General features: G+C 44.2%; 1 protein-coding gene across 1 annotated transcript in view; it reads right to left on the minus strand.

Annotated features, from left to right (window-relative positions):
• Nucleotides 1–4,507: 4,507 nt before the first annotated feature.
• The window catches only part of gucy2g (guanylate cyclase 2g), a 34,957-nt gene continuing 11,762 nt past the window's right edge, over nt 4,508–27,702 (minus strand). Inside the window, exons 8-15 of the mRNA XM_052485768.1 lie at nt 23,693–23,792; nt 22,689–22,760; nt 22,425–22,593; nt 21,788–21,943; nt 21,398–21,575; nt 10,089–10,229; nt 9,683–9,875; nt 4,508–4,741 (exon numbers count right to left, since the gene is read on the minus strand). Coding sequence (XP_052341728.1) covers nt 4,508–4,741; nt 9,683–9,875; nt 10,089–10,229; nt 21,398–21,575; nt 21,788–21,943; nt 22,425–22,593; nt 22,689–22,760; nt 23,693–23,792 — 1,243 coding nt within the window. The remainder of the gene's footprint in view (nt 4,742–9,682; nt 9,876–10,088; nt 10,230–21,397; nt 21,576–21,787; nt 21,944–22,424; nt 22,594–22,688; nt 22,761–23,692; nt 23,793–27,702) is intronic.

Below are 27,702 nucleotides of genomic sequence, written 5' to 3' on the forward strand. Positions count from 1 at the left end.
ATTTAGCGCAAACGTTTTTGTGACAAAACTTTCAATTTTTATTCGGTACATGAAAACGTCATCACTCACAAATGTATATCTGCAACAAGTCCATTTGGTGGAAACATACAGTACCACTGGTGGGAAAATGTACATATTTTCTTTATGCATATTCTAGAATATTCGCATTAAAATCTGTCGCCAATTGGATGGGAACCTAGCTACTGATGAGGACAAAATTGTACCTACATTGTTTGGTGTAATGGGGCCAATTTCATTTAATACGCAGCCTGCTACAGCCAGACAGGCCAGGTAATAAGACATATTGGGATGTTGTGGAAATACTGAAAGGCCACTTTTCACCAAAACCACAAGTTATTGCCGAAGGTGTATTTAATGCAGCAGCAAACATTGTCCCTGATTCTCCCTCTTCCTGATTTCTTCTGTGGAGCCAAAACCTATCAGAGCACTGTGAGTTTAATTATGTTCTAAATGACACCATTAGAGACAGACTAGTATGTGGGATACGCTACACAAAAGAGACTATTGATTGAAAGTAACCTGACCTTGGCAAAGGCTATTGAAGTCAGAGTGTCCAGGGAACTAGCTGCTAAAGAGGCTCAGCAGTTGAGTTCATTGGGAAAAGTGCACAGAGTTTCAACAACAAAAAAATCAGAGACAGGGAAATCAAGGTACTTGCTTCGGGAGATCAGGCGTCTACATGCTCGTGTAAGGACATGGATTGCCTAGCTTGTGGTAAAAAGGGCAACAAAAAGAACCCAGAGAAAACATCAAAGACGGAATACAAGAAAGAGACATTCCAACAAAACAAAGAGACAAGTTCACACTATTGATCTGGAGAACATTGAGGTGAGTGACTCATCAGACAAGGAAGTCCCACTGAATATACTGACCGTTGCTGGGGGGCCGCACGGCTACTATGTCTCTCCCTTGCTAGAGGGGCAGCCGGTGCGTATGGAAATTGACACAGGGGCAGCTGTAGCTCTTGTGTCAGGCACAGTCTACAAAAAAGACACTGAAATACGTTCCACTTCAGCCAGCACACATCGTGTTAAAGACTTACACAGGTGAAGCTGTCGCCGTGATAAGCATCACTGGGGTCACACTTCAGTTAAACGGACATACTGAAAAGCTGCCACTACGTCGTGAAAAGAGACTATCCGTCACTACTGGGATGTTCGTGGCGTGGCTGGAGAAAATCCCACTGGACTGGCGTACAATGACACGCGGAGACACAAGCCTACCCTCCATCTTATAGAAACACGGATAAGTCTTTAATGGAGAGCTGGGTAACATTAAATATATTACAGTGAAGCTTAGCATTAAGTCAGGCAGTAAACCAAAGTTTCTGAAAGCATACCGTACGCTATCAGAGCAAAAGTCGATGCCAGTCAGCGTGAGTGAATTAGCGACACCCATAATACCAGTCCTTAATTAAGAAGGATGGTAGAATCAGGATATGTGGAGACTTTAAAGTCACAGTTAACCTTGTGTTGTCCACAGAGCAGCATCTGCTATAACACATCAACAACCCTTTTGTGGGTTTAGCTGGGGGTCAAAAGTTCAGCAAAATCCACCTCAGCCAAGCCTACTTGAAGGTGCACATGGATGATAAAGTCAAAGGAGCTGCTGGCCGTCGTAACACACAAGAGGCTCTTCAGGTACTGTTGTTTACCGTTTGGAATCACAAGTGTGCAACGTTGTTCCAAAGGGCGATGGACGAGCTCTTGAGTGGATTGCCAGGAGTGCAATGCTACCTGGATGACATCCTTGTGACTGGAAAGAATGAAAATGACCATCTCCAGAACTTGGATGTGACCTCACAGAGATTGAATGACTATGGACTGGGAGTTTGTAAGGACAAATGTGCATTCTTCCAATCATTGGTTGAATACCTAGGAGCTCACAGTTACGTCCTCAGGACTCAACCGCACCCACACAAGTTTGTGACATTGTTGTTGGGAGTCAGTTTGACCACTGTTACCCTACAAGTGGCGTGAACCTAGAAGCTTGGACTTTTAGAACTGATTCTCCCTACAGTTCATGTAGTTGTTGTGTATTAATTAAGGTTGTACCATTTGCACTTACCATAGTTGTATAAGCAGAGCATCATGAGTAATACGTGTTGAGATGAGCACGTTCAGATGAATGGTTGAACTAATTCCCGTCTCATCATTATTTAATTGTTATAAAGCGTGGTTATGAAACCCACGAGACAAAACAGAACGGTCAAATGTTCACCTTTATCTCAATGTCTCCTCTCTCCTCCAGCTCAAAGGAGCCTATCTGAGTGAGGATCTCAGCTGTGCTCTGGGATATGTGGATTTTCAGGGCTGCGGAATATAGACAGATCAAATCAATAGGAGGGAAAAACTATTGTAATGTAGCTAATACAACAAGATCATTACCAATGTATGGAGAATGCACAATAGTATAAACTGGAGCTACAGCTAAGTGGAGTTGGGATGAAACAACACTATTCACACACACAAACTATGTTTGAGGAAATTCAATTACATTCAATTCAATTTGATACGACTTTATCGATCCCTGTTGGGCAACTATGAATTTGAACATAGTCCAGAGACACCAAAATGAAACACAATATAATGTGGTTAAGATGTTCACTGCACCTGTACATAGCTCATCTGTAAATATCCCATCCAATCTACCTCATCCCCATACTGTATATTTTTTTATTATCTTGCTCCTTTGCACCCTAGTATCTCAACTTGCACATTCATCCTCTGCACATCCTACCATTCCAGTGTTTATTTGCTATACTTTGCCACCATGGCCTATTTATTGCCTTACCTCTCTTATCCTACGTCATTTGCACATGCTTTATATAGATTTTCCTGCTGTATTGTTGATTGTATGTGTCGAACTGCTTTGCTTTATCTTGGTATCTCAGTTGCAAATGAGAACTTGTTCTCAACTAGCCTACCTGGTTAAATAAAGGTGAAATAAATACAATTATGTAGTATCACTTGAATTGACATCAATAGCTTTCCATTAGGTTTCAGGAGCAGGTGTATGGAACTCACGCAGGCTGTTGCTCTCCATCCTGGAAGCAGTGTTCACTGTGTCACCAAACAGACAGTAGCGAGGCATGGTTGTGCCCACCACTCCAGCAACCACTGGACCTGCACACACACACACACACACACACACACACACACACACACACACACACACACACACACACACACACACACACACACACACACACACACACACACACACACACACACACACACACACACACACACCAGTAACTTGCAGATTTTTGGCACAAATGTCCCATTGACATCAATGTGTGATTCCTGCAACAGTCCAAGTTAAAGATTAACTGCCCCTTAGAACCAACTTCTCTGGTTTTAAACGGCCTATGTGGCATAGATATGAGTCCGAAACATTAATTATAGTGACTGATTTTTGTAAGTAAGTTTGTCATGACTTAATATATAATAATATATGCCATTTAGCTGACGCTTTTATCCAAAGCGACTTACAGTCATGTGTGCATACATTCTACGTATGGGTGGTCCCGGAATCGAACCCACTACCCTGGCGTTACAAGCGCCATGCTCTACCAACTGAGCCACAGAAGGACCACAAGTTGGGTTGGGTATGGATTATTTGCATGCCCACTTTTGCAAATGATTCGTGATTGCCCAGAGACAACACGTTGTGGTCCATCCCCAGCTGCCATGTGGACATTTGTTGTCAATTCTGAATATGGGTGCAACGCACACACATTTCGCTTCGCAAATCGGAGTGAAAATGGGCTTCCATAAAGTTGGTGCAAACTTCCAATGCATGTCAACAATATTGACAGATGGCCAGGAATGGATAACATACAACACGGTCCCTTCTGCTGCCTGTCAACCGTCAAACCACTGGTGTTGGTGAGTACATTATGTAAGTAAATAGGTGGTACTAGCTAGCCAGTAGCTACTTTTGATTATGCAACATTATTTGACAATGCTAGCTTACCTCGCCGTACTCACTACTGGCTTTTTTGTTTTGTGATTGAATGGCCCAAAAAAAACACCCAAGAAACTTCCACATTATTCCATACCCCCAAGACAACTCTCGTTTGCCATCCGTCATGGCTGCTAACATTTCTTCATGGGCAACTCCATTACTTTTCAACATCATTTTCATTATCTCCAGCACAAACCAGTGTAAAAATATGTGAACATGGTGCATTTCTATGTTTCGTAGGAAAATCTTTGCGTTAAAAACTGTGATTTTTAAACACTATGAGATTCAAGGTGGTGTGGGGAGCAAGAAAATACCTTTCCTTGGGCTAGAAACTCATGAATTTTTAATGTCATTTGACCTTATGACCATTTGACCAATTCCTTTGACCTTATCTTTTTAACCACAGATCATAGAAACGTGCCGTTTTCACATAGGTAGACACTATTTTTGTGCCAAATCAGGAAATGCAGTCACCCTTTAAATTATACACACAGATCTCGAGTTAGGATTCGTTATTTCATGACTGACAGCCGCTGTCTGGGTAATCGATTTGACAGATTGTTCGTACGTACTGACCTGAGTTGATCCCGATGCGGAGAGACAAGCTCTGATTGGGCAAGTGACGAATCTTGAAGAGCTTGATGGCACACAGGAAGTGAAGAGCCATTGTAGAAATCTCAGATGCGTGCTTCATGCCGTTACTGATGGGTAGCCCACTAGCTACCATGTACGCATCCCCTATAGTCTCCACCTGATACACCATACACATAAATGGCCACAATATACACCGGACATTTTTACAATACACACTGTAAATTTTACAAGGCTGCCTACTGTACAGTGCCTTCAGAAAGTATTCACACCCCTTGACTTTTTACACATTTCGTTGTGTTCAAAGTGGGATTATAATGTATTTAATTGTCCGTTTCTGTCAATGATCTACAAGAAATACTTTGTAATGTCAAAGTGGAAGAAATACATGTTAGAACCACTTTTGGCAGATATTGGGTGATTCTCATGAAACTAGTTTTAAAATGTCTGAAGCAAATTGTGTTATAAAACCATGATGCATCTGCAAAAATCAACTATAATTCTGAGGAATAAGATCTTTAGTTTTTGGGAAAACGTCTTATTTTAAATCCATTAAAAAATTTCACCAGAATTTTGAACATTTTTAACACAAATTCTCATTACCGAAATGCATCTGGATTAAATTCTTGGGTCATTTAATTTTTTAAATTTTTTTTTTAGAAAAAACAAACATATTTGAATAAAACACAGTATTATGCATTATTATAATTTATTTTACCTTTATTTAACTAGGCAAGTCAATTAAGAGAAGATTCTTATTTTACATTGATGGCTTACCCCAGCCAATTATCTTTTTATTAATTTTTCACCTTTATTTAACCAGGTAGGCAAGTTGAGAACAAGTTCTCATTTACAATTGCGACCTGGCCAAGATAAAGCAAAGCAGTTCGACAGATACAACGACACAGAGTTACACATGGAGTAAAACAAACATACAGTCAATAATACAGTATAAACAAGTCTATATACAATGTGAGCAAATGAGGTGAGAAGGGAGGTAAAGGCAAAAAAGGCCAGGGTGGCAAAGTAAATACAATATAGCAAGTAAAACACTGGAATGGTAGTTTTGCAATGGAAGAATGTGCAAAGTAGAAATAAAAATAATGGGGTGCAAAGGAGCAAAATAAATACATAAATTACATACAGTTGGGAAAGAGGTAGTTGTTTGGGCTAAATTATAGGTGGGCTATGTACAGGTGCAGTAATCTGTGAGCTGCTCTGACAGTTGGTGCTTAAAGATAGTGAGGGAGATAAGTGTTTCCAGTTTCAGAGATTTTTGTAGTTCGTGAGCTGAGATAAGGGGGGACTTTACCTAGCAGGGTCTTGTAGATGACATGGAGCCAGTGGGTTTGGCGACGAGTATGAAGTGAGGGCCAGCCAACGAGAGCGTACAGTTCGCAATGGTGGGTAGTATATGGTGCTTTGGTGACAAAACGGATTGCACTGTGATAGACTGCATCCAATTTGTTGAGTAGGGTATTGGAGGCTATTTTGTAAATGACATTGCCAAAGTCGAGGATTGGTAGGATGGTCAGTTTTACAAGGGTATGTTTGGCAGCATGAGTGAAGGATGATTTGTTGCGAAATAGGAAGCCAATTCTAGATTTAACTTTGGATTGGAGATGTTTGATATGGGTCTGGAAGGAGTGTTTACAGTCTAACCAGACACCTAAGTATTTGTAGTTGTCCACGTATTCTAAGTCAGAGCCGTCCAGAGTAGTGATGTTGGACAGGCGGGTAGGTGCAGGTAGCGATCGGTTGAAGAGCATGCATTTAGTTTTACTTGTATTTAAGAGCAATTGGAGGCCACGGAAGGAGAGTTGTATGGCATTGAAGCTTGCCTGGAGGGTTGTTAACACAGTGTCCAAAGAAGGGCCAGAAGTATACAGAATGGTGTCGTCTGCGTAGAGGTGGATCAGAGACTCACCAGCAGCAAGAGCGACCTCATTGATGTATACAGAGAAGAGTCGGTCCAAGAATTGAACCCTGTGGCACCCCCATAGAGACTGCCAGAGGTCCGGACAGCAGACCCTCTGATTTGACACACTGAACTCTATCAGAGAAGTAGTTGATGAACCAGGCGAGGCAATCATTTGAGAAACCAAGGCTGTCGAGTCTGCCGATGAGGATGTGGTGATCGACAGAGTTGAAAGCCTTGGCCAGATCAATGAATACGGCTGAATACCGATGGCGGTTAAGATATCGTTTAGGACCTTGAGCGTGGCTGAGGTGCACCCATGACCAGCTCTGAAACCAGATTGCATAGCAGAGAAGGTATGGTGAGATTCGAAATGGTCGGTAATCTGTTTGTTAACTTGGCTTGGTAGGATAGATATAGGTCTGTAGCAGTTTGGGTCAAGAGTGTCCCCCCCGTTGAAGAGGGGGATGACCGCAGCTGCTTTCCAATCTTTGGGAATCTCAGACGACACGAAAGAGAGGTTGAACAGGCTTGGGGTGGCAACAATATCGGCAGATAATTTTAGAAAGAAAGGGTCCAGAATGTCTAGTCCGGCTGATTTGTAGGGGTCCAGATTTTGCAGCTCTTTCAGAACATCAGCTGAACGGATTTGGGAGAAGGAGAAATGGGGAGTCTACAGGAGTATTGCTTAGATGAGCACAAATTAAGTAAATGTATTCACTTATATGCCTTCAGAATGAGGTTCTAATTCTCAAACACCCCCTTCACCTCACTTGGCCTTCTCATTACTGAACCAGCTAAAGAGCTCAAATTGGGAAAAAGTCTGATCATTTTATGATATATTCATATTTTCAGTGTTATGTTTAACTCAGATATTTTTAGGGGAGCAATGTAAAAAAAATATATTGGAAATATTGATTTGTTTTAATTTGTTGAACTTTACATTTTGTAAAAAAGTTTGTAAAATGCTTAATATTTGATCCAAAAACATAATTATGAAATTATGAGACCATTTTTTTTGTTATTGAAGTTTTTTTAGTTTTTTATTATGAGATTGACCCGATAACAGTTGACCCGATTACAATTCCACACCTGGATTGTGCAACATTTGCCAATTATAGTTTTCAAAATTCTTTAAGCTCTGTCAAATTGGTTGTTGATCATTGCTAGACAACCATTTTCAAATCTTGCCATAGATTGTCAAGCAGATTTAAGTGAAAACTGTATCTCGGCCACTCAGAAATAATCACTGACTTCTTGGTAAGCAACTGCAGTGTAGATTTGGTCTTGTGTTTTAGCTTGTTGTCCTGCTGAAAGGTGATTTCATCTCCCAGTTTCTGGTTCAAAGTAGACTGGACCAGGTTTTCGTCCAGGATTTTGCCTGCGCTTAGCTCCATTCCATTTATTTTTTATCCTGAAAAACTCCCCAGTCCTTAACGATTACAAGCATACCCATAACATGATGCTGCCACCACTACGCTTGAAAATGTGATGAGTGGTAATACGTAATGTGTTGTATTGGATTTGGCCAAAACATAACACTTTGCATTCAGGACAAAAAAAATGAATTGCTTTGCACATTTTTTTGCAGTATTACTTTTGTGCCTTGTTGCACAGAGGATGCATGGATGCGTGTTTTTGCACACTGGATGCTGCCTTCTTTTCACTATGTCAATTAGGTTACTATTGTGGAGTAACTACAATGTTGTTGGTCCATCCTCAGTTTTCTCCTATCACAGCCAATAGACTCTGTAACTGTTTTAAAGTCACCATTGGCCTCATAATCATTGGCCTCATAATCCCTGAGCTGTTTCCTTTCTCTCCGGCAACTGAGTTAGGAAGGATGCCTGTATCTTTGCTGTGACTGGCTGTATTGATACACCATCCAAAACTACAAGATAATGTTTAATTCTGTTGATGCATCAAATAAGGTTTCTCAGTACTCTCTCATCTATGTCTGTGGGACTTCGTTAGGCCTCTGGGGCTTGGCGCTAGCAATTGATTTATGATGGCTTGGTGATAGAACCTACAGCCTGCATTCCATTGAACGATTTGTATCTGTGTGTTAAGGAGAATATAACCCTGTGTAAACGAGCAGTAAATGACCGAGAGACAGAAACCTGGCACAATGTACATTTCGCTGTCTGTTGCTTGATAGCATAATGTACCTTTGTATAATTATACACATTTGTTGTTTGTCATGAACATTCAGAAGGATGTACTTTGCTATAAAGGGCTGTAACTCAAATATTCTTGTTGGGCTCTTAACGATTATCAATGGGTGGTCGTTGACCAGCTTCATTATTGCAATTCTTAATTGATAATGAAGATTGATTGTTTGAATAAATAACAAAGTCTCTCTCACTTGGTTAGAATTACCACCACACCTTACTGGGTGCTCTTGAGTGGTGCAGCGGTATAAGGCACTGCATCTCAGTGCTAGAGGCGTCACTACAGACACTGGTTTGATACCAGGCTGCATCACAACAGGCCCTGATTGGGAGAACCATAGGGGGGTGCACAATTGGCCCAGCGTCGTTAGGGTTTGGTGGGGTAGGCCGTCATTGTAAATAAGAATTTGTTCTTAACTGACTTGCCTAGTTAAATAAAGGTTAAATTACAGATACTTGTATGTGTGGGGTAAAGAGATGAGGTAGTCATTGAAAAATCATGTTAAACACTATTTTTTTGCACACAGAGTCCAGGCAACGTATTTTGCAACTTGTTTAGCAAATATTTACTACTGAACTCATTTAGGCTTCCCATAACAATGGGGTTGAGCACTTTTTGACTCAAGACATTATTCCACTTTGACACTATGTTGTATTGTGTGTAGACGAGTGACAGAAATCTAAATTTAATCCATTTTAAATTCAGGCGGGCAACACAATTTCTTGGGGAAAGGTCAAGGGGTGTAGGCACATGCAGTAGGCACATGCAGAACCCATAATGTATTCATAAACAGTAGCCTACATCAGCATTTCATAAGTTATTTATTAAAATGCGTATTTACTGCTTATGCATTATGTAGGGGTTATGAATTCCTTATGTAGGTAACTTTCAATAAAGTTTTACCATGCCCTAATAACTACGTAAGTTAATGGTGTCACTTGAGGTGAAGTGGTACCCCAAAACACTGGGGTCTGTCTAACACTTTAAAATTATTGTACAGGTATAATGTACCTTGTAGACATCGTAGAGCTTGATGATCTCATCAAAGAGACTGTAGAGGTCATTGAGGACGGTGACCACCTCCAGGGCGGAGCTAATGGAGCACATGGTGGTGAAGCCAACGATGTCAGAGAAAAAGATTGTCACCATGTCATAACCCTGAGGCTCCACCGACTTCCCAGCCATCAGATGGTCCGCTATGTACCTGTTAGTCAAGCCAGGGAAGTCAATGGAGTGGGTTAAATATACATACAGGGTATGTTACACCAATGTTCTGTCCACAAAAGTTTCTGTCCACAAAACAGCACAGAATTTTGCAAAAATAATATCTCGTAAATCTCAATATTTGTAGCGTAATTTTCTTGGAACGTTTATTTTTACATAATCCAAATGCTTGTAGGTACAAGTCCTGTGTTACCTTGGTAACATACTGGAGAGAAGCTTGTCCGACCGGGTCTTCTCTGCTGTAAGCTGTTTGGTTCTCTCTTCAACTACCTCCTCCAGGTGGTTGGCATAGCTCTCCAACTTGTTCACCATGTTGTCAAGGATATTCGTATGACTGAGAAGTATAAAATAGATGAGTCGATACACGGTATAGACTGATATTGCGTGAGGTGAGGAAAACAATAATCATAGTGAAAACATCATTAGCTTAGGCAAGGGATGCCTGGGACCAAAAACCACCTCTTGCATTGCTAACACACCAGCCCATTTTATTAATTGAGGCCCCATTATTAGCCAGATAATTATAATTTTGTGCAACAAAAACAACAAAGTCAGACAGGCCCACGAAGCAAAAAATGGGCCAGCCCTTCTGACATTTGCCTGAGTTAAGGAGTGAGTAACTGAATGTTAATGTTTATGCTAATTATAACCTTTGTTTGCATTAATGATTTAAGTATGGCCATTGTAATGTGAATTGGCTGAGACCTGGTGGGAGTGGCTGCAAGGGGAGGAAGACACCATCGACGCTACAGCTGTCATCATTGAGTTACTCCTGCCATTCATCACGGCCGGGTTGGTGTATGTCCTACCCTATTGATTTGCCATGTGAGGAGTACCACCAAGTGCAGTTGTTTCTCCTGGAGTTTTTAGGAGGTGGCGCCACCTGCTTGCACATCAGATTGTGAGTGTGCCACCCCAGTTCCTGGCATTTCAGACCTGCAACTGGAGCCGTCTGAGGCTCTGGTTTCCATTGTTGTGTTCTGATTTCTTGACTTATGAAATCATGAAATATACTTATTCTTTTCACTGAGGGAGAGAGGATGATTTAACACATTTACATTATGTCAGGATATGTTATTGTTAGTCATCAGGGATCCTCTGGGAGAAGGAAAGACACCGTCTGGTACGAGTCAATATGACAGCCGCGAGTTGGGGAGGAGCGAGCACTTTGGGGCAGAGGTCAGGTCAGATGAAGTGAGGAAGTGCTGCTATCACTAAGGTTCTGTCTAGCAACAGAGATGCTTTGGCTGTTGAGATGTGTAGGAGGAGACTCAGCATAGGAGAAAGGGTTTACATGTCAGCGCTTGTGTGAATATGTCTTTTGTCTGATGCAGCGGTTTTGACCAAATGGGCGAATAAACTTGGTTTAAGCTGTCATAGTGTCCGTTGAGTTCTTACTCTGATAATTAGAACCTAACACCATCGAGGAGACACCTTCTCCTAATTCCCTTCTCCAGGCTGATTTCTCTAAAGCAACTCTCACTCTCATGGCTCTCTCAGATCGCTCAATTCCGTCCACATTTACTTTTCGTCAGGCTAAATATCGATCGACATGTTTAGGATGAAAATGATCTTCCACAAAAGTTGAAACTCATGCCAATTAGGCTCTACACCCGTTGTAAACTGGATTCATGTGCTTAATTTTAAGAAGTGATTGATACAAACCTTATCAAAACATATAGGCCTATGGGCTAGGCTACATGAGGTGAGACTATGATTAGAAAATGTCGCCAAAAAAGGCGTGTTCTGTTTCTCGCCTTATTACACACAAGCTTTGCATCATTCACAATTAGTGATAGGCTAATATTTTCACCCATCAGACTGTTCATGATTTAATCTCGTCTTCATACATACTAAATAATATATGTGTGACATTTGTTTTGATTTAGAAGGGACCAATATCATGCACCTGTCTCAAAACAAGGTAGTGGGGAAAAAAACGTCATGTGACTTTATGCACTTAAATAGCGAATGGATGACACTTTTCCCAGTGGTCCATGTTTATGCTAGCCAGATGGGGTATACTGCTGTGGTAAAGAAAAGCAATGTGCTTAATATTAGGAAAGTTGAGAAATAATTATATGAGGCCAAACCTGTAGAAAGCTGATGGGATCCTCCTGTTTTATTAGATTTTCGATTACATTTGCATTTATGTCAGAGTGATTGGAGGGACAATAGAGTGCTGAGTACCAGGCAGTACAAGGCAGTTAGCAAGATTGGTAGGCTACTAATGACCATCAGCAACATCAGAGCTTGGGGAAGCCTAGCTACCATGACTAAACGGTCACATAGAATTTGACTGCCGTTATGACTCGCGACTGCCAGTGTGGCGGTAATACGGTCACCGTAACAGCCCTACTCCTGTGACTGTTCCTGTCCCAAAAGAGGAGTGCCTACTTTCCGATGCCCAGTGCCCACTGGAGGGTCCTACTGTACTGCTGGGTCTTAAAGAAGGCCGTCCTGTCTTAGAGGTGGAGGTTTCCATCTCCCCTGAGTCGCTTGCCAGTGCTGACTGGTGATTCCCCAAGTTCCTCTCTCTGTGCCCTGGTGAGCCTTGTGCTAAAATCCCCACATCATCACAGGTGAGCTCTGGTTCGCCTATCCTGGTTGCTGCTGTTAGGAAGAGGGAAAAGCCCTTCTCTGACCATGGATTGCCTCTTGGTCCCCATCTACTCTACAAACATCGTGCCCATTTCCACCCCTGAACAAATAATCTACAGTGCCTTGTGAAAGTATTCGGCCCCCTTGAACTTTGCGACCTTTTGCCACATTTCAGGCTTCAAACATAAAGATATAAAACTGTATTTTTTTGTGAAGAATCAACAACAAGTGGGACACAATCATGAAGTGGAACGACATTTATTGGATATTTCAAACTTTTTTAACAAATCAAAAACTGAAAAATTGGGCGTGCAAAATTATTCAGCCCCCTTAAGTTAATACTTTGTAGCGCCACCTTTTGCTGCGATTACAGTAAGTCGCTTGGGGTATGTCTCTATCAGTTTTGCACATCGAGAGACTGAACTTTTTTCCCATTCCTCCTTGCAAAACAGCTCGAGCTCAGTGAGTTTGGATGGAGAGCATTTGTGTACAGCAGTTTTCAGTTCTTTCCACAGATTCTCGATTAGATTCAGGTCTGGACTTTGACTTGGCCATTCTAACACCTGGATATGTTTATTTTTGAACCATTCCATTGTAGATTTTGCTTTATGTTTTGGATCATTGTCTTGTTGGAAGACAAATCTCCGTCCCAGTCTCAGGTCTTTTGCAGACTCCATCAGGTTTTCTTCCAGAATGGTCCTGTATTTGGCTCCATCCATCTTCCCATCAATTTTAACCATCTTCCCTGTCCCTGCTGAAGAAAAGCAGGCCCAAACCATGATGCTGCCACCACTATGTTTGACAGTGGGGATGGTGTGTTCAGGGTGATGAGCTGTGTTGCTTTTACGCCAAACATAACGTTTTGCATTGTTGCCAAAAAGTTCAATTTTGGTTTCATCTGACCAGAGCACCTTCTTCCACATGTTTGGTGTTTCTCCCAGGTGGCTTGTGGCAAACTTTAAACAACACTTTTTATGGATATCTTTAACTTCTTGCGTCGAGCCATCCCGGATCCGGTATCGTGACTACAGCCTCAAGCTCATTACCATAACGCAACGTTAACTATTCATGAAAATCGCAAATGAAATTAAATTAATCTATTTGCTCTCAAGCTTAGACTTTTGTTAACAACACTGTCCTCTCAGATTTTCAAAATATGCTTCTCAACCATTGCAAAACAAGCATTTGTGTAACAGTATTGATAGCTAGCGTAGCATTTAGCGTAGCATTTAGCGTTAGCATTCAGCAGGCAACATTTTCACAAAAACCAGAAAAGCATTCAAATAAAATCATTTACCTTTTAAGAACTTCGGATGTTTTCAATGAGGACACTATCAGATAGCAAATGTTCCGTTTTTCCTGAAAGATTATTTGTTTAGGACAAATCGCTACGTTTTTTGCGTCACGTTTAGCTACGAAAAAAAACCTGTATCCAGGACTGTGTAAATCTATCCGCAAGCTCGTTAGCATAACACAACGTTAACTATTCATGAAAATCGCAAATGAAATGAAATTAATCTATTTGCTCTCAAGCTTAGCCTTTTGTTAACACTGTCATCTCAGATTTTCAAAATATGCTTTTGAACCATAGCTAAACAAGCATTTGTGTAACAGTATTGATAGCCTAGCATAGGATTATGCCTGTCTTTCAGCATGCAACATTTTCACAAAAAACAGAAAAGGATTCAAATAAAATAATTTACCTTTGAAGAACTTCAGATGTTTTCAATGAGGAGACTCTCAGTTAGATAGCAAATGTTCCGTTTTTACAAAAAATATTATTTGTGTCGACTAATCGCTCCGTTTTGTTCATCACATTTGGGTAAGAAAAAAAAAGAAAAAAATTAAGTAATTAAAAACTTTTTTCCAAATTAACTCCATAATATCGACAGAAACATGGCAAACCAATGTTTAGAATCAATTCTCAAGGTGTTTTTCACATATCTATCGACGATAAATCCTTCGTGGCAGTTGACTTTCTCTTCTGAAGAAATGGAACGCGCATGGACCTACAGACTACGCAATAATTTCGACACAGGACACCGGGCGGGACACCAGGTAAATGTAGTCTCTTATGGTCAATCTTCCAATGATATGCCTACAAACACGTCACAATGCTGCAGACATCTTGGACGAACGGCAGAGCGCATAAGCTCATTCACAGCATATTCACAGCCTTATAAGGAGACGATAGTAAAACAGAGCGTCAAAAATCCTGCTCATTTCCTGTTTGAAGTTTCATCTTGGTTTCGCCTGAAAGATCAGTTCTGGGGCACTCACAGATAATATCTTTGCAGTTTTGAAAACGTCAGTGTTTTCTTTCCAAAGCTGGCAATTATGCATAGTCGAGCATCTTTTCGTGACAAAATATTGCGCTTAAAACGGGCACATTTTTTTTATCCAATAATGACATAGCCATTTCTTAACCTCTTCAACCTATGGGGGCGCTTTCTTTTTGCCACTCTTCCATAAAGGTCAGATTTGTGCAATATACGACTGATTGTTGTCCTATGGACAGAGTGTCCCACCTCAGCTGTAGATCTCTGCAGTTCATCCAGAGTGATCATGGGCCTCTTGGCTGCATCTCTGATCAGTCTTCTCCTTGTATGAGCTGAAAGTTTAGAGGGACGGCCAGGTCTTGGTAGATTTGCAGTGGTCTGATACACCTTCCATTTCAATATCATTCCTTTACACGGCTCCTCGGGATGTTTAAAGCTTGGGAAATCTTTTTGTATCCAAATCCGGCTTTAAACTTCTTCACAACAGTATCTCGGACCTGCCTGGTGTGTTCCTTGTTCTTCATGATGCTCTCTGCGCTTTTAACGGACCTCTGAGACTATCACAGTGCAGGTGCATTTATACAGAGACTTGATTACACACAGGTGGATTGTATTTATCATCATTAGTCATTTAGGTCAACATTGGATCATTCAGAGATCCTCACTGAACTTCTGGAGAGAGTTTGCTGCACTGAAAGTAAAGGGGCTGAATAATTTTGCATGCCCAACTTTTCAGTTTTTGATTTGTTAAAAAAGTTTGAAATATCCAATAAATGTTGTTCCACTTCATGATTGTGTCCCACTTGTTGTTGATTCTTCACAAAAAAATACAGTTTTATATCTTTATGTTTGAAGCTTGAAATGTGGCAAAAGGTTGCAAAGTTCAAGGGGGCTGTCACGACTTCTGCCGAAGTTGGCTCTCCTGCCTGTTCTGGCGGTGCTCGGCGGTCGTCGTCACCGTCCTACAAGCCACTACCGATCCCTTTTTCGTTTGTCTGTTGGTTTTGTCTTCTTAGTTTCACCTGTGTGTATTTTTGTTTAATTAACTTCCTTATATGTAGTAGGTTGTCCCGCCCTTGTTTTGTGCGGGATTGTTTTTGTATTCATGTCATTTGGTGTAGTGCTTGTGTTTTATTCTCCGGTCTATTTTTGATCCTGGTTTGGATTATTCACCCTGTGTGTTGGGTTGACCGTGTTTTTTGTGCGCCGGAGAATAAACTGTCAAATATCTGAAACCTGCTCTCTGCGCCTGATTCCACCCACCTTGATAAAATGTGACAGAATCCCGCACCTCCATGGAATCAGCAGGAGCAGCGGCATCTCCTCTCCCATCGATGGAAGAGAGGGTCCTCCATCACACCAGCGTGCTTCACCGGATTGGTTCTGCCATGGACCAAATGATGGAGAGGATGGATCGATGGGAGAGGAGTGGCCTCCCCACCTCATCTCTAGCACCCCCTTCTACAGCACCTCCTGTTCCTGCGACCACATCTGGCTCCGGGGCTCTTCGGCTGACACTCCCACGGGAGTATGACGGAACAGCGGCTGGGTGCCAGGGTTTCCTCCTTCAACTGGAACTATACCTGGCTACCGTGCGTCCTGCTCCCTCCGGAGAGGAGAGCAGCTGTTCCTGGCCCCATGGCATCTGATGCCCCATGGCATCAGATCCAGACCGAGGCTCCTGCAGTGGAGGAATGGGTACAGCACTCCAAGGACACCCGGAAAGCCGTTCAGGACTCACTACGGTTAGCGGGAGAACGCAGAAGAGGAGCGCTGACCAGCACCGCAGTGAGGCCCCTGTGTTTGCACCGGGGGACAGGGTCTGGCTCTCGACCCGAAACCTGCCCCTCCGCCTGCCCTGTCGGAAGCTGGGGCCGCAGTGTGTGGGGCCGTTCAAAGTCCTGAGGAGAATAAACGAGGTGTGTTACAGGTTACAACTTCCTAGGTATTACCGTATTAACCCCTCGTTTCATGTGTCTCTACTCAGGCCGGTGGTGGCTGGTCCCCTGCAAGAAGGTGAGGTGCCTGAGGTCCCTCCGCCCCCTCTGGACATCGAGGGGTCCCCGGCGTACACAGTTCGGGGCATTCTGGATTTGAGACGCCGGGTGGTGGGCCTACAGTACCTCGTGGACTGGGAGGGGTACGGTCCGGAGGAGAGGTGCTGGGTTCCGGTGGGGGATATTCTAGATCCATCTATGTTGAGAGAGTTCCATCGTCTCCGTCCGGATCGCCCGGCGCCTCGGCCCCCGGGTCGTCCCAGAGGCCGGAGTCGGCGCGCTGCGGGAGCTGCGCGTCAGGGGGGGGTGTACTGTCACAAATATTACCGAAGGTGACTCCCCTTCTTGTTCGGGTGGCGCTCGGCGGTCGTCGTCGCCGGTCTACTAGCTATCACCGATCCGTTCTGTGTTCCTTTGGTTTTGTCTGATTGGTATCACCTGTTTCTTGTTTGGTTGTTAGGGTGGGGTTATATAAGTTTGTTCAGCCCGCTTCTGTTTCGTGCGGGCTTGTTCGTCTGTTCTGTGTTTGAGTGTATTTTGTTTGCATCTTGGGTTTCGCGCTGTCCGTTTATATTTCTGATAATTTGTTTTCCTACTTTTGTTCATGTTATTTTTCCTGGACATTAAAGCGTGTTTTTTCCCACATCTTTTGCTCTCTGCGCCTGACTCCACACCTCTTTACTCATTTAACGTAACAGATTGTAACGTCGTTCTTCGTTTGTCGAAAGAGAGTCGGACCGAAATGCAGCGTGGTTGTTACTCATGATCTTTAATGAAGGAAAACGGAACGATACATGAAATAACTCATAAATACAAAAACAACAAACGGAACGTGAAACCTATTACAGCCTATCTGGTGAAACTACACAGAGACAGGAACAATCACCCACGAAATACAAAGCGAAACCAGGCTACCTAAATACGGTTCCCAATCAGAGACAACGAGAATCACCTGACTCTGATTGAGAACCGCCTCAGGCAGCCAAGCCCATACAACACCCCTACTCAGCCGCAATCCCAATAATACAAAAACCCCAATACGAAATACAACAACATAAACCCATGTCACACCCTGGCCTGACCAAATATATAACGAAAACACAAAATACAATGACCAAGGCGTGACAGAACCCCCCCCCCTAAGGTGCGGACTCCCGGACGCACCTCAAAACCATAGGGAGGGTCCGGGTGGGCGTCTGTCCATGGTGGCGGTTCCGGCTCGGGACGTGGACCCCACTCCATTAATGTCCTAGTTCCTCCCCTTCGCGTCCTGGGATAATCCACCCTCGCCGCCGACCATGGCCTAATAGTCCTCACCCAGAACCCCACTGAACTGAGGAGCAGCAGCAGCTCGGGACTGAGGGGCAGCTCGGGACTGAGGGGCAGCTCGGGACTGAGGGGAAGCCCGGAACTGAGGGGAAGCCCAGTACTGAGAGGAAGCCCAGCACTGAGAGGAAGCCCAGTACTGAGAGGAAGCCCAGTACTGAGATGAAGCTCAGTACTGAGATGAAGCTCAGGCAGGTAGTAGGCTCCGGTAGATCCTGGCTGGCTGGCGGATCTGGAAGATTCTGGTTGACTAGCAGATCTGGAAGAGACTGGTTGACTGGCAGATCTAGAAGATCATGGCTGACTGGCGGATCTAGCTGCTCTATGCAGACTGACAGCTCCTTGCAGACTGACAGCTCTGGCTGCTCCATGCAGGCTGACAGCTCCTTGTAGACTGGCAGCTCTTTGCAGACTGACAGCTCTTTGCAGACTGACAGCTCTGGCTGCTTCATGCAGACTGACAGCTCTGGCTGCTTCGAACAGACTGACAGCTTTGACTGCTCCATGCAGGCTGACAGCTCTGACTGCTTCATACAGACTGACAGCTCTGGCTGCTTTATGCAGACTGACAGCTCTGACTGCTCCATGCAGGCTGACAGCACCCTGCAGACTGGCAGCTCCTTGCAGACTGACAGCTCCTTGCAGACTGGCAGCTCTTTGCAGACTGACAGCTCTGGCTGCGTCATGCAGACTGACAGCTCTGACTGCTTCATGCAGGCTGACAGCACCCTGCAGACTGGCAGCTCTTTGCAGACTGACAGCTCTGGCTGCTTCATGTAGACTGACAGCACCTTGCAGACTGACAGCTCCCTGCAGACTGGCAGCTCAGGCTGCTCCGAACAGGCAGGAGGCTATGGCAGCGCTGTAGAGGAGGAAGGCTCTGATAGCGCTGAACAGGCGGGGAGACTCCGACAGAGCAGGAGGGAAGGAAGGCCCTGGCTGTGCTGAACAGGCGAGGCGCACAGAAGGCCTGGTGCGTGGTGCTGGAACTGGTGCTACAGGATTGAGGACACGCACAGGAAGCATGGTGCGGGGAGCTGCTCCCGGAGGACTGGTGTGTGGAGGTGGCTCTGGATAGACCGGACCGTGCAGGCGCACTGGAGCTCTTGAGCACCGAGCCTGCCCAAGCTTACCTGGCTCGATGCCCACTCTAGCCCGGCCAATACGAAGGGCTGGTATGTGCTGCACCTGGCTATGCACCCGCACTGGAAACACTGTGCGCTCCATAGCATAACACGGTGTCTGCCCGGTCTCTCTAGCCCACCGGTAAGCACAGGGAGTTTGCGCAGGTCTCCTACCTGGCATAGCCATACTCCCATTAAGCCCCCCCCCAATAATTTTTTGGGGCTGCTTTTCGGGCTTCCATCCGCGTCGCCGTGCTGCCTCCTCATACCAGCGCCTCTCCGCTTTAGCCGCCTCTAGTTCTTCCTTGGGACGGCGATATTCTCCCGGCTGCGCCCAGGGTCCTTTTCTGTCTAATATCATCTCCCAAGACCAGAAGTCCTTATATTGCTGCTCCTCACAATTAACAGGGAGAGTAGACTCAGGTCTGACTCCTGACTCAGCCACTCTCTCTCTGAGCCCTCCCCCAATAAATATTTGGGGGTTACTTTCGGTTTTCGCTCTGCGCCGCCGTGTCTTTTTTTCCGACTCCATTCGCCTATAGCCCTCTTCGCACTGCTCCAGCGAATCCCAGGCGGGCTCCTGCACTCTCTCTGGGTCGGCCACCCACCTGTCTATTTCTTCCCACGTCGTATACTCCAAGCCTCTGCTGTCCATAACGTCTTCCCTTCGCTGCTCCAGCTGCCTGTTAACACGCTGCTCGGTCCGAGTGTGGTGGGTGATTCTGTAAGTTCGTTCTTCGTTTGTCGAAAGAGAGTCGGACCGAAATGCAGCGTGGTTGTTACTCATGAGCTTTAATGAAGGAAAACGGAACGATACATGTAATAACTCATAAATACAAAAACAACAAACGGAATGTGAAACCTATTACAGCCTATCTGGTGAAACTACACAGAGACAGGAACAATCACCCACGAAATACAAAGCGAAACCAGGCTACCTAAATACGGTTCCCAATCAGAGACAACGAGAATCACCTGACTCTGATTGAGAACCGCCTCAGGCAGCCAAGCCCATACAAACCCCTACTCAGCCGCAATCCCAATAATACAAAAACCCCAATACGAAATACAACAACATAAACCCATGTCACACCCTGGCCTGACCAAATATATAACGAAAACACAAAATACAATGACCAAGGCGTGACACAGATACAGTCCTTCCACCGTTCGTGGCTGACAAACCACCTGATGACGAAAAGCTAATGACAGAGGTACAGAAATATCAGGATGCTCAAAATAAGTACTACAACAAAAGTAACAATGTAAAGGAGGATCCCTCACTTCAAGTTGGAGATTGTGTCTAGGTAAAGAGATCACTGAGAGGACATAAGCTGAATACCAATTTGTCTGGCCCTTACAGGATAATCACTCAACCAGGCAGACAAACCTTTCAGCTACAACATGGAACCTTCTGGAACTCAAGAAGATTGTTTTGTACATACCAGCCCACCATATAAGAAATGTCTGGGTTGCCTGGGCTGGTTCGTTCCTGTCTAGGTTGGTCTCTACCTGTCTGAGCTGGCAGGTCTCTCCCTGTCTAGGTTTGTATTTGTATTTGTATTTATTATGGATCCCCATTAGCTGCTGCCAAAGCAGCAGCTACTCTTCCTGGAGTCCAGCGAAATTAAGGCAAAAACGTTACAATACATTCACAGATTTCACAACACAATGTGTGCCTTCAGGCCCCTACTCCACCACGACCACATATCTACAGTACTAAAGCCGTGTGTATCTATAGTGCGTATGTTATCGTGTGTGTGTGTGTGTGTGTGTGTGTGTGTGTGTGTGTGTGTGTGTGTGTGTGTGTGTGTGTGTGTGTGTGTGTATGCATGTGTCTGTGCCAATGTTTGTGTTGCTTCACAGTCCCCACTGTTCCATAAGGTATTTTTTATCAGTTTTTTTTTTAATCAAATTTTACTGCTTGCATCAGTTACTTGATGTGGAGTAGAGTTCCATGTAGTCATGGCTCTATGTAGTACTGTGTGCATCCCATAGTCTGTTCTGGACTTCGGGACTGTGAAGAGACCTCTTGTGGCATGTCTTGTGGGGTATGTATGGGTGTCCGAGCTGTGTGCCGGTAGTTTAGACAGACAGCTCGGTGCAGTCAACATGTTGGTCTCTTCCTGTCTGGGCAAGTCTGTCCCAGTCTGGGCTGGTCTCTCCACGACAGACCTTTCTGGGCTGGTCTCCTTCAGCTGTATTCTGATGGAGCCAAAAGGGGGTCTGTAGTCAGGGTTCTCACTCCAGCAGGCCTTCAGAAGGTCGACCAGCCCCTCGTTGCACATCTGGGGGCACACGGTCGGCCTGAGGGGCTCCCCTAAGAGAGGGACCCGCAATTGCTTGATAATCTCTGGAGAAAACCAATGAGACACAAACACTTTCTACACAACGTGATACCAAGTACAACAAAACTACCATTTCCCAGTATCTAATGGACTTGATACAGATTTCACACATTCTTAGATCTACTTCAGGTAGCTCAAATCCAACGTTTTACTACTTTACATAATTATTTTGGTGTTATTTGTGGTGAGGACCTTCTAGAATGAATTAACAACGCACCTTGAGGCTCCAGCTGGATATCGTTGTATGGACCCACCTCTGAGCTATAGATCAGCTCACGCATAATCATTGCAAAGCTGTAGATGTCCCCCTTGGGTGTGCCATTGAACGTGAGCTGGTCTTGCCTCAGAAGTTCTGGAGCCGTCCAGTACATCTCTGGACAAAGTGGCATCAAACTATGGTTAATTCGACTTGTGGTAAGACTTTACTTGAGAGGGGCATACATTGATAAACACATTCATGAGCTCTGTCTCAACATTCGTAATGGATTTCATGACGTTTAATATAACATTGATATTATTTATGTCCATTTAAGGTCCCACAAACAACAATTGTTAAAGGCATCATAGGGCGTTCATTAGTCTTCATAAGCCCTACATAGATGCTTCACAAATTATATTAAGTAAAGTAATACTACATAATGGTTAATATAAAAGGTCACTACATCTGTTGCTTTGCCAAATGCGGAATAACTCTTTTGCCCTACTTTATATAGCATGATATTTGCTTATGAATGATTTCTGAAGCATCTATAAAGGTCTTATAGAGGGCCTCATAAACATCTCCAAACACTGGCCTGAATAGTGATTACATCAAACTACTCAGTTCTACTCCCATGATCAATTGAACTATTAACCTTCAAATTTGGGATTATCCGGGGGGATGACTTTGTGTTTAGTGCCGTATTTGAATTCCCACAGTCCAAAGCCAGAGAGTTTGACCTGAAGTCTGCTGTCCACCAGACACGTGCTGGGTTTCAAGTTGCCATGGGACTTCAGGCTACTCTTGTGGATGTACTCCATCCCCTGCAAGTAAATCAACAGTGTCAAACTAAACCGGGAAAAAGTCTAGCCCTGTTCACATAAAGGACGTACCAGTCTAAAGGGATTTTGTTACTCACGTTAACAATATCGTATGCAAAGGACAGTTTAAACATCCAATCCAGCTCAATGTCAGTGCATTTTAGAACATCCTGCAGTCACAAACAACAAAAATGATACATTTTGTAGCAATCCTTTACAACCCAATGATTGACATCTGAGTCGTGTCCATTAGGGAGGGTTTTTTGGGAAACGGAGATGAATGAGAAAGTACTACCTGAACTTTCATTTTTGTACTAAACACAACGCACCACATAATATGATACCTCATGCAGAGTGATACAAGAAAAGCAGCAGTGGTACCACTTTAAATGAACATCAACTTGAACCCTTCTCTTAGGTTTGATTCGGCTATACACAAGGTATGTTCTGGGTCAGTTTGATTCGGTACAGTGAACACAAAAGGCACGGTAAGTACAGTTCCCCTTATCTAAATGTTGCTGAGAATGTCACCCCCCATGGGTTGATAGCTCCAACCTTTCTAAACTTAGACCCAAATGTTTGGATGCATGTAAAAAGTCATAAATCCGTAAAATCCTATAATCCTAATTTGTCAAAACTCAGTTTTGTTGCTCAGATCAGTGTTGCTCAGCCTCAAGAGTTAGAAAATGGTCAAGTTCAAGGGTCAAATTCCGGGTCAAATTGACACAGAACATCATGGATGTCACTTTTCTTGTACCGGGTTTTATTGTGTGTACATTACGCGTTTGACAAGTTTTAGACTCATACCTAGGAGAGTAGATTAAGTATGTCAGTGATAAAAATGTTTTTAAAAATGAGTCAAATTGACCCGGAACATAAGAGATGGGTTAAAAACTTTATGAAGCCTTTATGAACTGTTTATATGGCATTCACAGATGTTTGACAAATAGCATTCTATATACATTGTTGTAACAGAGTTTATATAGTGTGAATTTGTTTATTTGTAAAGCATCTACGAAGGACTTATAAATAGTTTATGGCGGCCTGATTAATTAAACTTGTTGTCATTTCAACCCGGACCATCACAGTCCTATGCTGTTACCTTCAGGCTGCCTTTCTTGCAGTACTGCATGACCATACAGACCTTTGGAGGGTCAATGCAAACCCCAAAGAACTGCACCAAGTTTTCATGCTTCATCTCTCTCAACTGTTTTATAAAAGGAGTACAGAGCATTATTTACAAAAAAATACTTACAAATGGGCTTTTCAATAATAATGAATTATTAATAAATATTAAGATTACATTTTTTTTATTGAATTCATTGTGCAATTTAAAAAATAAAACGGAATAATCATAAGCATACAAACTTCAACTCCCAGCAATTGTTTTGGACTCAATATTGTAAATCAATTATGTAAATAATAAATCAATGATGTGTGTGTATATATATATATATAATTGATTTATTATTTACATAATTGATTTACAATATTGAGTCCAAAAACAATTGCTGGGAGTTGAAGTTTGTATATATATATATACAGTACCAGTCAAAAGTTTGGACATTAGAATAATAGTGAAGACATCAAAACTATGAAACAACACATATGGAATCAAATGGTAATCAAAAAAGTGTTAAACAAATCTAAATATAGGTCATTTCATGCAGCACTCCATCACTCTCCTTGGTCAAATAGCCCTTACACAGCCTGGAGGTGTGTTGGGTCAATGTCCTGTTGAAAAACAAATAATAGTCCCACTAAGCACAAACCAAATGGGATCGCGTATCACTGCAGAATGCTGTGGTAGCCATGCTGGTTAAGTGTGCCCTGTATTCTAAATAAATCACTGACAGTGTCACTAGTAAAGCACCCCCACACCATCACACCTCCTTCTCCATGCCTTACGGTGGGAAATACACATACGGAGATCATCCGTTCACCCACACCGTGTCTCTCAAAGACACGGCGGTTGGAACCAAAAATCTCAAATTTGGACTCCAGACCAAAAACCAAATGTCCAATGGTATAATGTCCATTGCTCGTATGTCTTGGCCCAGGCAAGTCTCTTCTTCTCATTGGTGTCCATTAGTAGTTGTTTCTTTGCAGCAATTTGACCATGAAGGCCTGATTCACGCAGTCTCCTCTGAACAGTTGATGTTGAGATGTGTCTGTTATTGAACAGACACATGTTATTGAACAGACACATTATGTGAAGCATTTATTGGGGCTGCAATTTCTGGGGCTGGTAACTCTAATGAACCTATCCTCTGCAGCAGAGGTAACTTCCTATCCTGTGGTGGTCCTCATGAGAGCCAGTTTCATCATAGCACTTGAAGGTTTATGCAACTGCACTTGAAAAAACGTTCAAAGTTCTGTAAACGTCTTAATGTAATGATGGACGGTTGTTTCTCTTTGATTTGAGCTGTTCTGGCCATAATATGGACTTGGTCTTATTACCAAGTCACAACACAAATGATTGGCACGCACGCATTAAGAAGGAAAGAATTGCCACAAATGAACTTTTAACAAGGCACACCTGTTGAAATGCATTCCAGGTGACTACCTCATGAAGCTGGTTGAGAGAATGCCAAGAGTGTGCAAAGCTGTCATCAAGGCAAAGGGTTGCTACTTTGAAGAATCTCAAATATAAAATATATTTTGATTTGTTTATCACTTTTTTGGTTAGTACATGATTCCATATGTGTTATTTCATAGTTTTGATGTCTTCACTATTATTCCACAATGTAGAAAATAGACTCCCTGGTCTGCCACAAGTGGTGGAGAATGCGGGCAATCGGATAATGTGCTCAGATCAGGGTTGATGTTTACACAGCATCAGCAGGGACGAGTTGATAGCTCAGTTTGTCCAGGCCCAACAAGCACAACAGGCGATTCAGGAATGAATGCTGGAGGAACAGCAGCTACAAAATGTCCGCCTCATTGAGGAAATCAGGAAGCTACAAGGAGCGGCTACTGAATCGCTTCCAAACGGAAGACGACATCATCAAAACATACCACTGCACGTTTGAACAGACAGCATTACGGGAAGGATAGCCAAGGCCGAAATGGGCAAGTCTGCAGGCCCCGTTCCTCTCCGGGAATGCCCAAAAGGCATATTGGGACCTTAACGACGAACAGGCGGCTAACTACAACAGACTCAAACAGGAGATACTCAGCCGCTATGGGCACAGCCTGGCCCATCGGGCTCAACTGTTCCACAACTGGAGGTTCGTGGCCGACTCATCCCCTGGAGCCCAGATGCACGTCACGGCTCCTATCCGACGTATCCATCCTCTTCATCCTAGTCAAAGTGGACCTGGATTGCTTCCTACGGGCGCTACCCCAACAACATGAAGAGTGCAGCGAGTCTATACTAGCCCCAGACCTTGGAGGGCCTCCTGGGAGCAGTGGGGACGCATCAGAACACTGAGTTCCAGCTGAGTGGGAGCCGGGCCGAGTCTGGGACGCGTCCGAGCGGACAGAAGGACAGCCCCACCGCTGTACACCCCGAACCGACAGTCGGCAGGGCCAAAGGGCCGCAGACCCCTGGAGAGACAGCTGGGGGAGAGCCGACCTGCCATCAACGACCCCAGGTAGATGGAGACCAAAGGAGGTGTTTTGAGTCTAGCACCCGGGGGCACCTTGCCTGGAATTGCACTGCTCAACAGGAGTCAATGCCATCAGCAAGCCCCGGAGGAAAGGTGGGCCATGCAGTGGACTACGTTACCTCCTGTTGGGTGCACCACAATCCAATGTCACCCATGGTCCCGGTGAAGGTCGACGGACACGACACAGAAGCTCTATTAGACTCCGGAAGTATGGTTACGCTCGTAACCAGGAGCCTGCTGAACCAGGGGACCAAATGTGGTTGGAAGATGTCCATTTCCTGTGCCAATGGTGACACAAAGCGGCATCCAACCTTACGGGCCAATATCGTGACGCCACAAGGGAGCTGCCATATGATGGTGGGTGCCATACCGGAGTTGCCGGTACCCCTTCTCGTGGGACGAGATTGTCCGTTGTTCGTGCCACTGTGAAGGTAGGAGCTGAGGAAAAAGGTGCGAGCCGGCCGAAGAATAGAGCGAGGACGACCCGTCGCCTGGGCGGCCCGGAAGCAAGTGGTTGACAAACCTGTATCTACGGGTCCGGAGTTGGAGTTGGCGCCGGAACCCAACCCCACTGGTGAACCACTGGAGGAGAAGCCCATCCTCCCTATCGGATTCGGGGGACCAGTCGAGACACTCGCTGGGGGCCAACTGAGCGGAAAATTTGGGACTGCCCAGTGGGAGGATCCGAACTTGAAAGCCGCTGCAGCCCAAGTGATAGCAGTGGATAGAAAGCAACTTCCAGGGGTGAGTGGCAGGCGATACCCCCATTTCCAAATGAAGAATAACCTTTTGTATCAGGTGTTGCGCCAACAGGGATAATTTCGAGAGGTACTGTTGCTGCCCCGACGGTACATGGGAACTGTACTTCAGCTTGCCCACACCCACCTGTTGGGGGCGCACCTGGGAATGGAGAAGACCCAAGAACGGATCGCTAACCGGTTCCACTGTATGAGGAGGGCCATGGAAGACTATTGTCGCAGCTGCCCAGAGTGTCAAATCACTGCCCAAATAGCACACTTCCAAAACCCGTTGGTCCCCCCCTACCAATTATCGGTGTGCCCTTTGAATGCATCACCATGGACATAGTGGTACCCCTGGTAAAAGCAGCATGAGGACACCGGTACATCCTGGTATTAGTAGATTATGCCACCCGGTATCCCGAGGACATTCCCCTATGGGTGGCGATATCCAAGGGAATTGCCCAGGAGCTGTTCCACCTCTTTAGCCGGGTGGGCATCCCAAACGAGATCCTGACAGACCAAGGTACTGAGTTTATGTCCCGTCTAATGAAAGATTTGAGTGCTCTCCTGCATTAAGCAGATCCGGAACTCAGTCTTTAACCCGCAGACGGATGGGCTCATCAAGCGGTTCAATAAAATGCTCAAACAAATGCTGTGAAAGGTCATTGAGCAGGACGACAAAAACTGGGACCAGCTACGACCTCACCTAATGTTCTCTATCTGAGAAATATCCCAGTCCTCCACTGGTTTTTCCCCTTTCA

This window comes from Oncorhynchus keta, chromosome 3, assembly GCF_023373465.1.
Source record: "Oncorhynchus keta strain PuntledgeMale-10-30-2019 chromosome 3, Oket_V2, whole genome shotgun sequence".
Taxonomy (NCBI): Eukaryota; Metazoa; Chordata; class Actinopteri; order Salmoniformes; family Salmonidae; genus Oncorhynchus; species Oncorhynchus keta.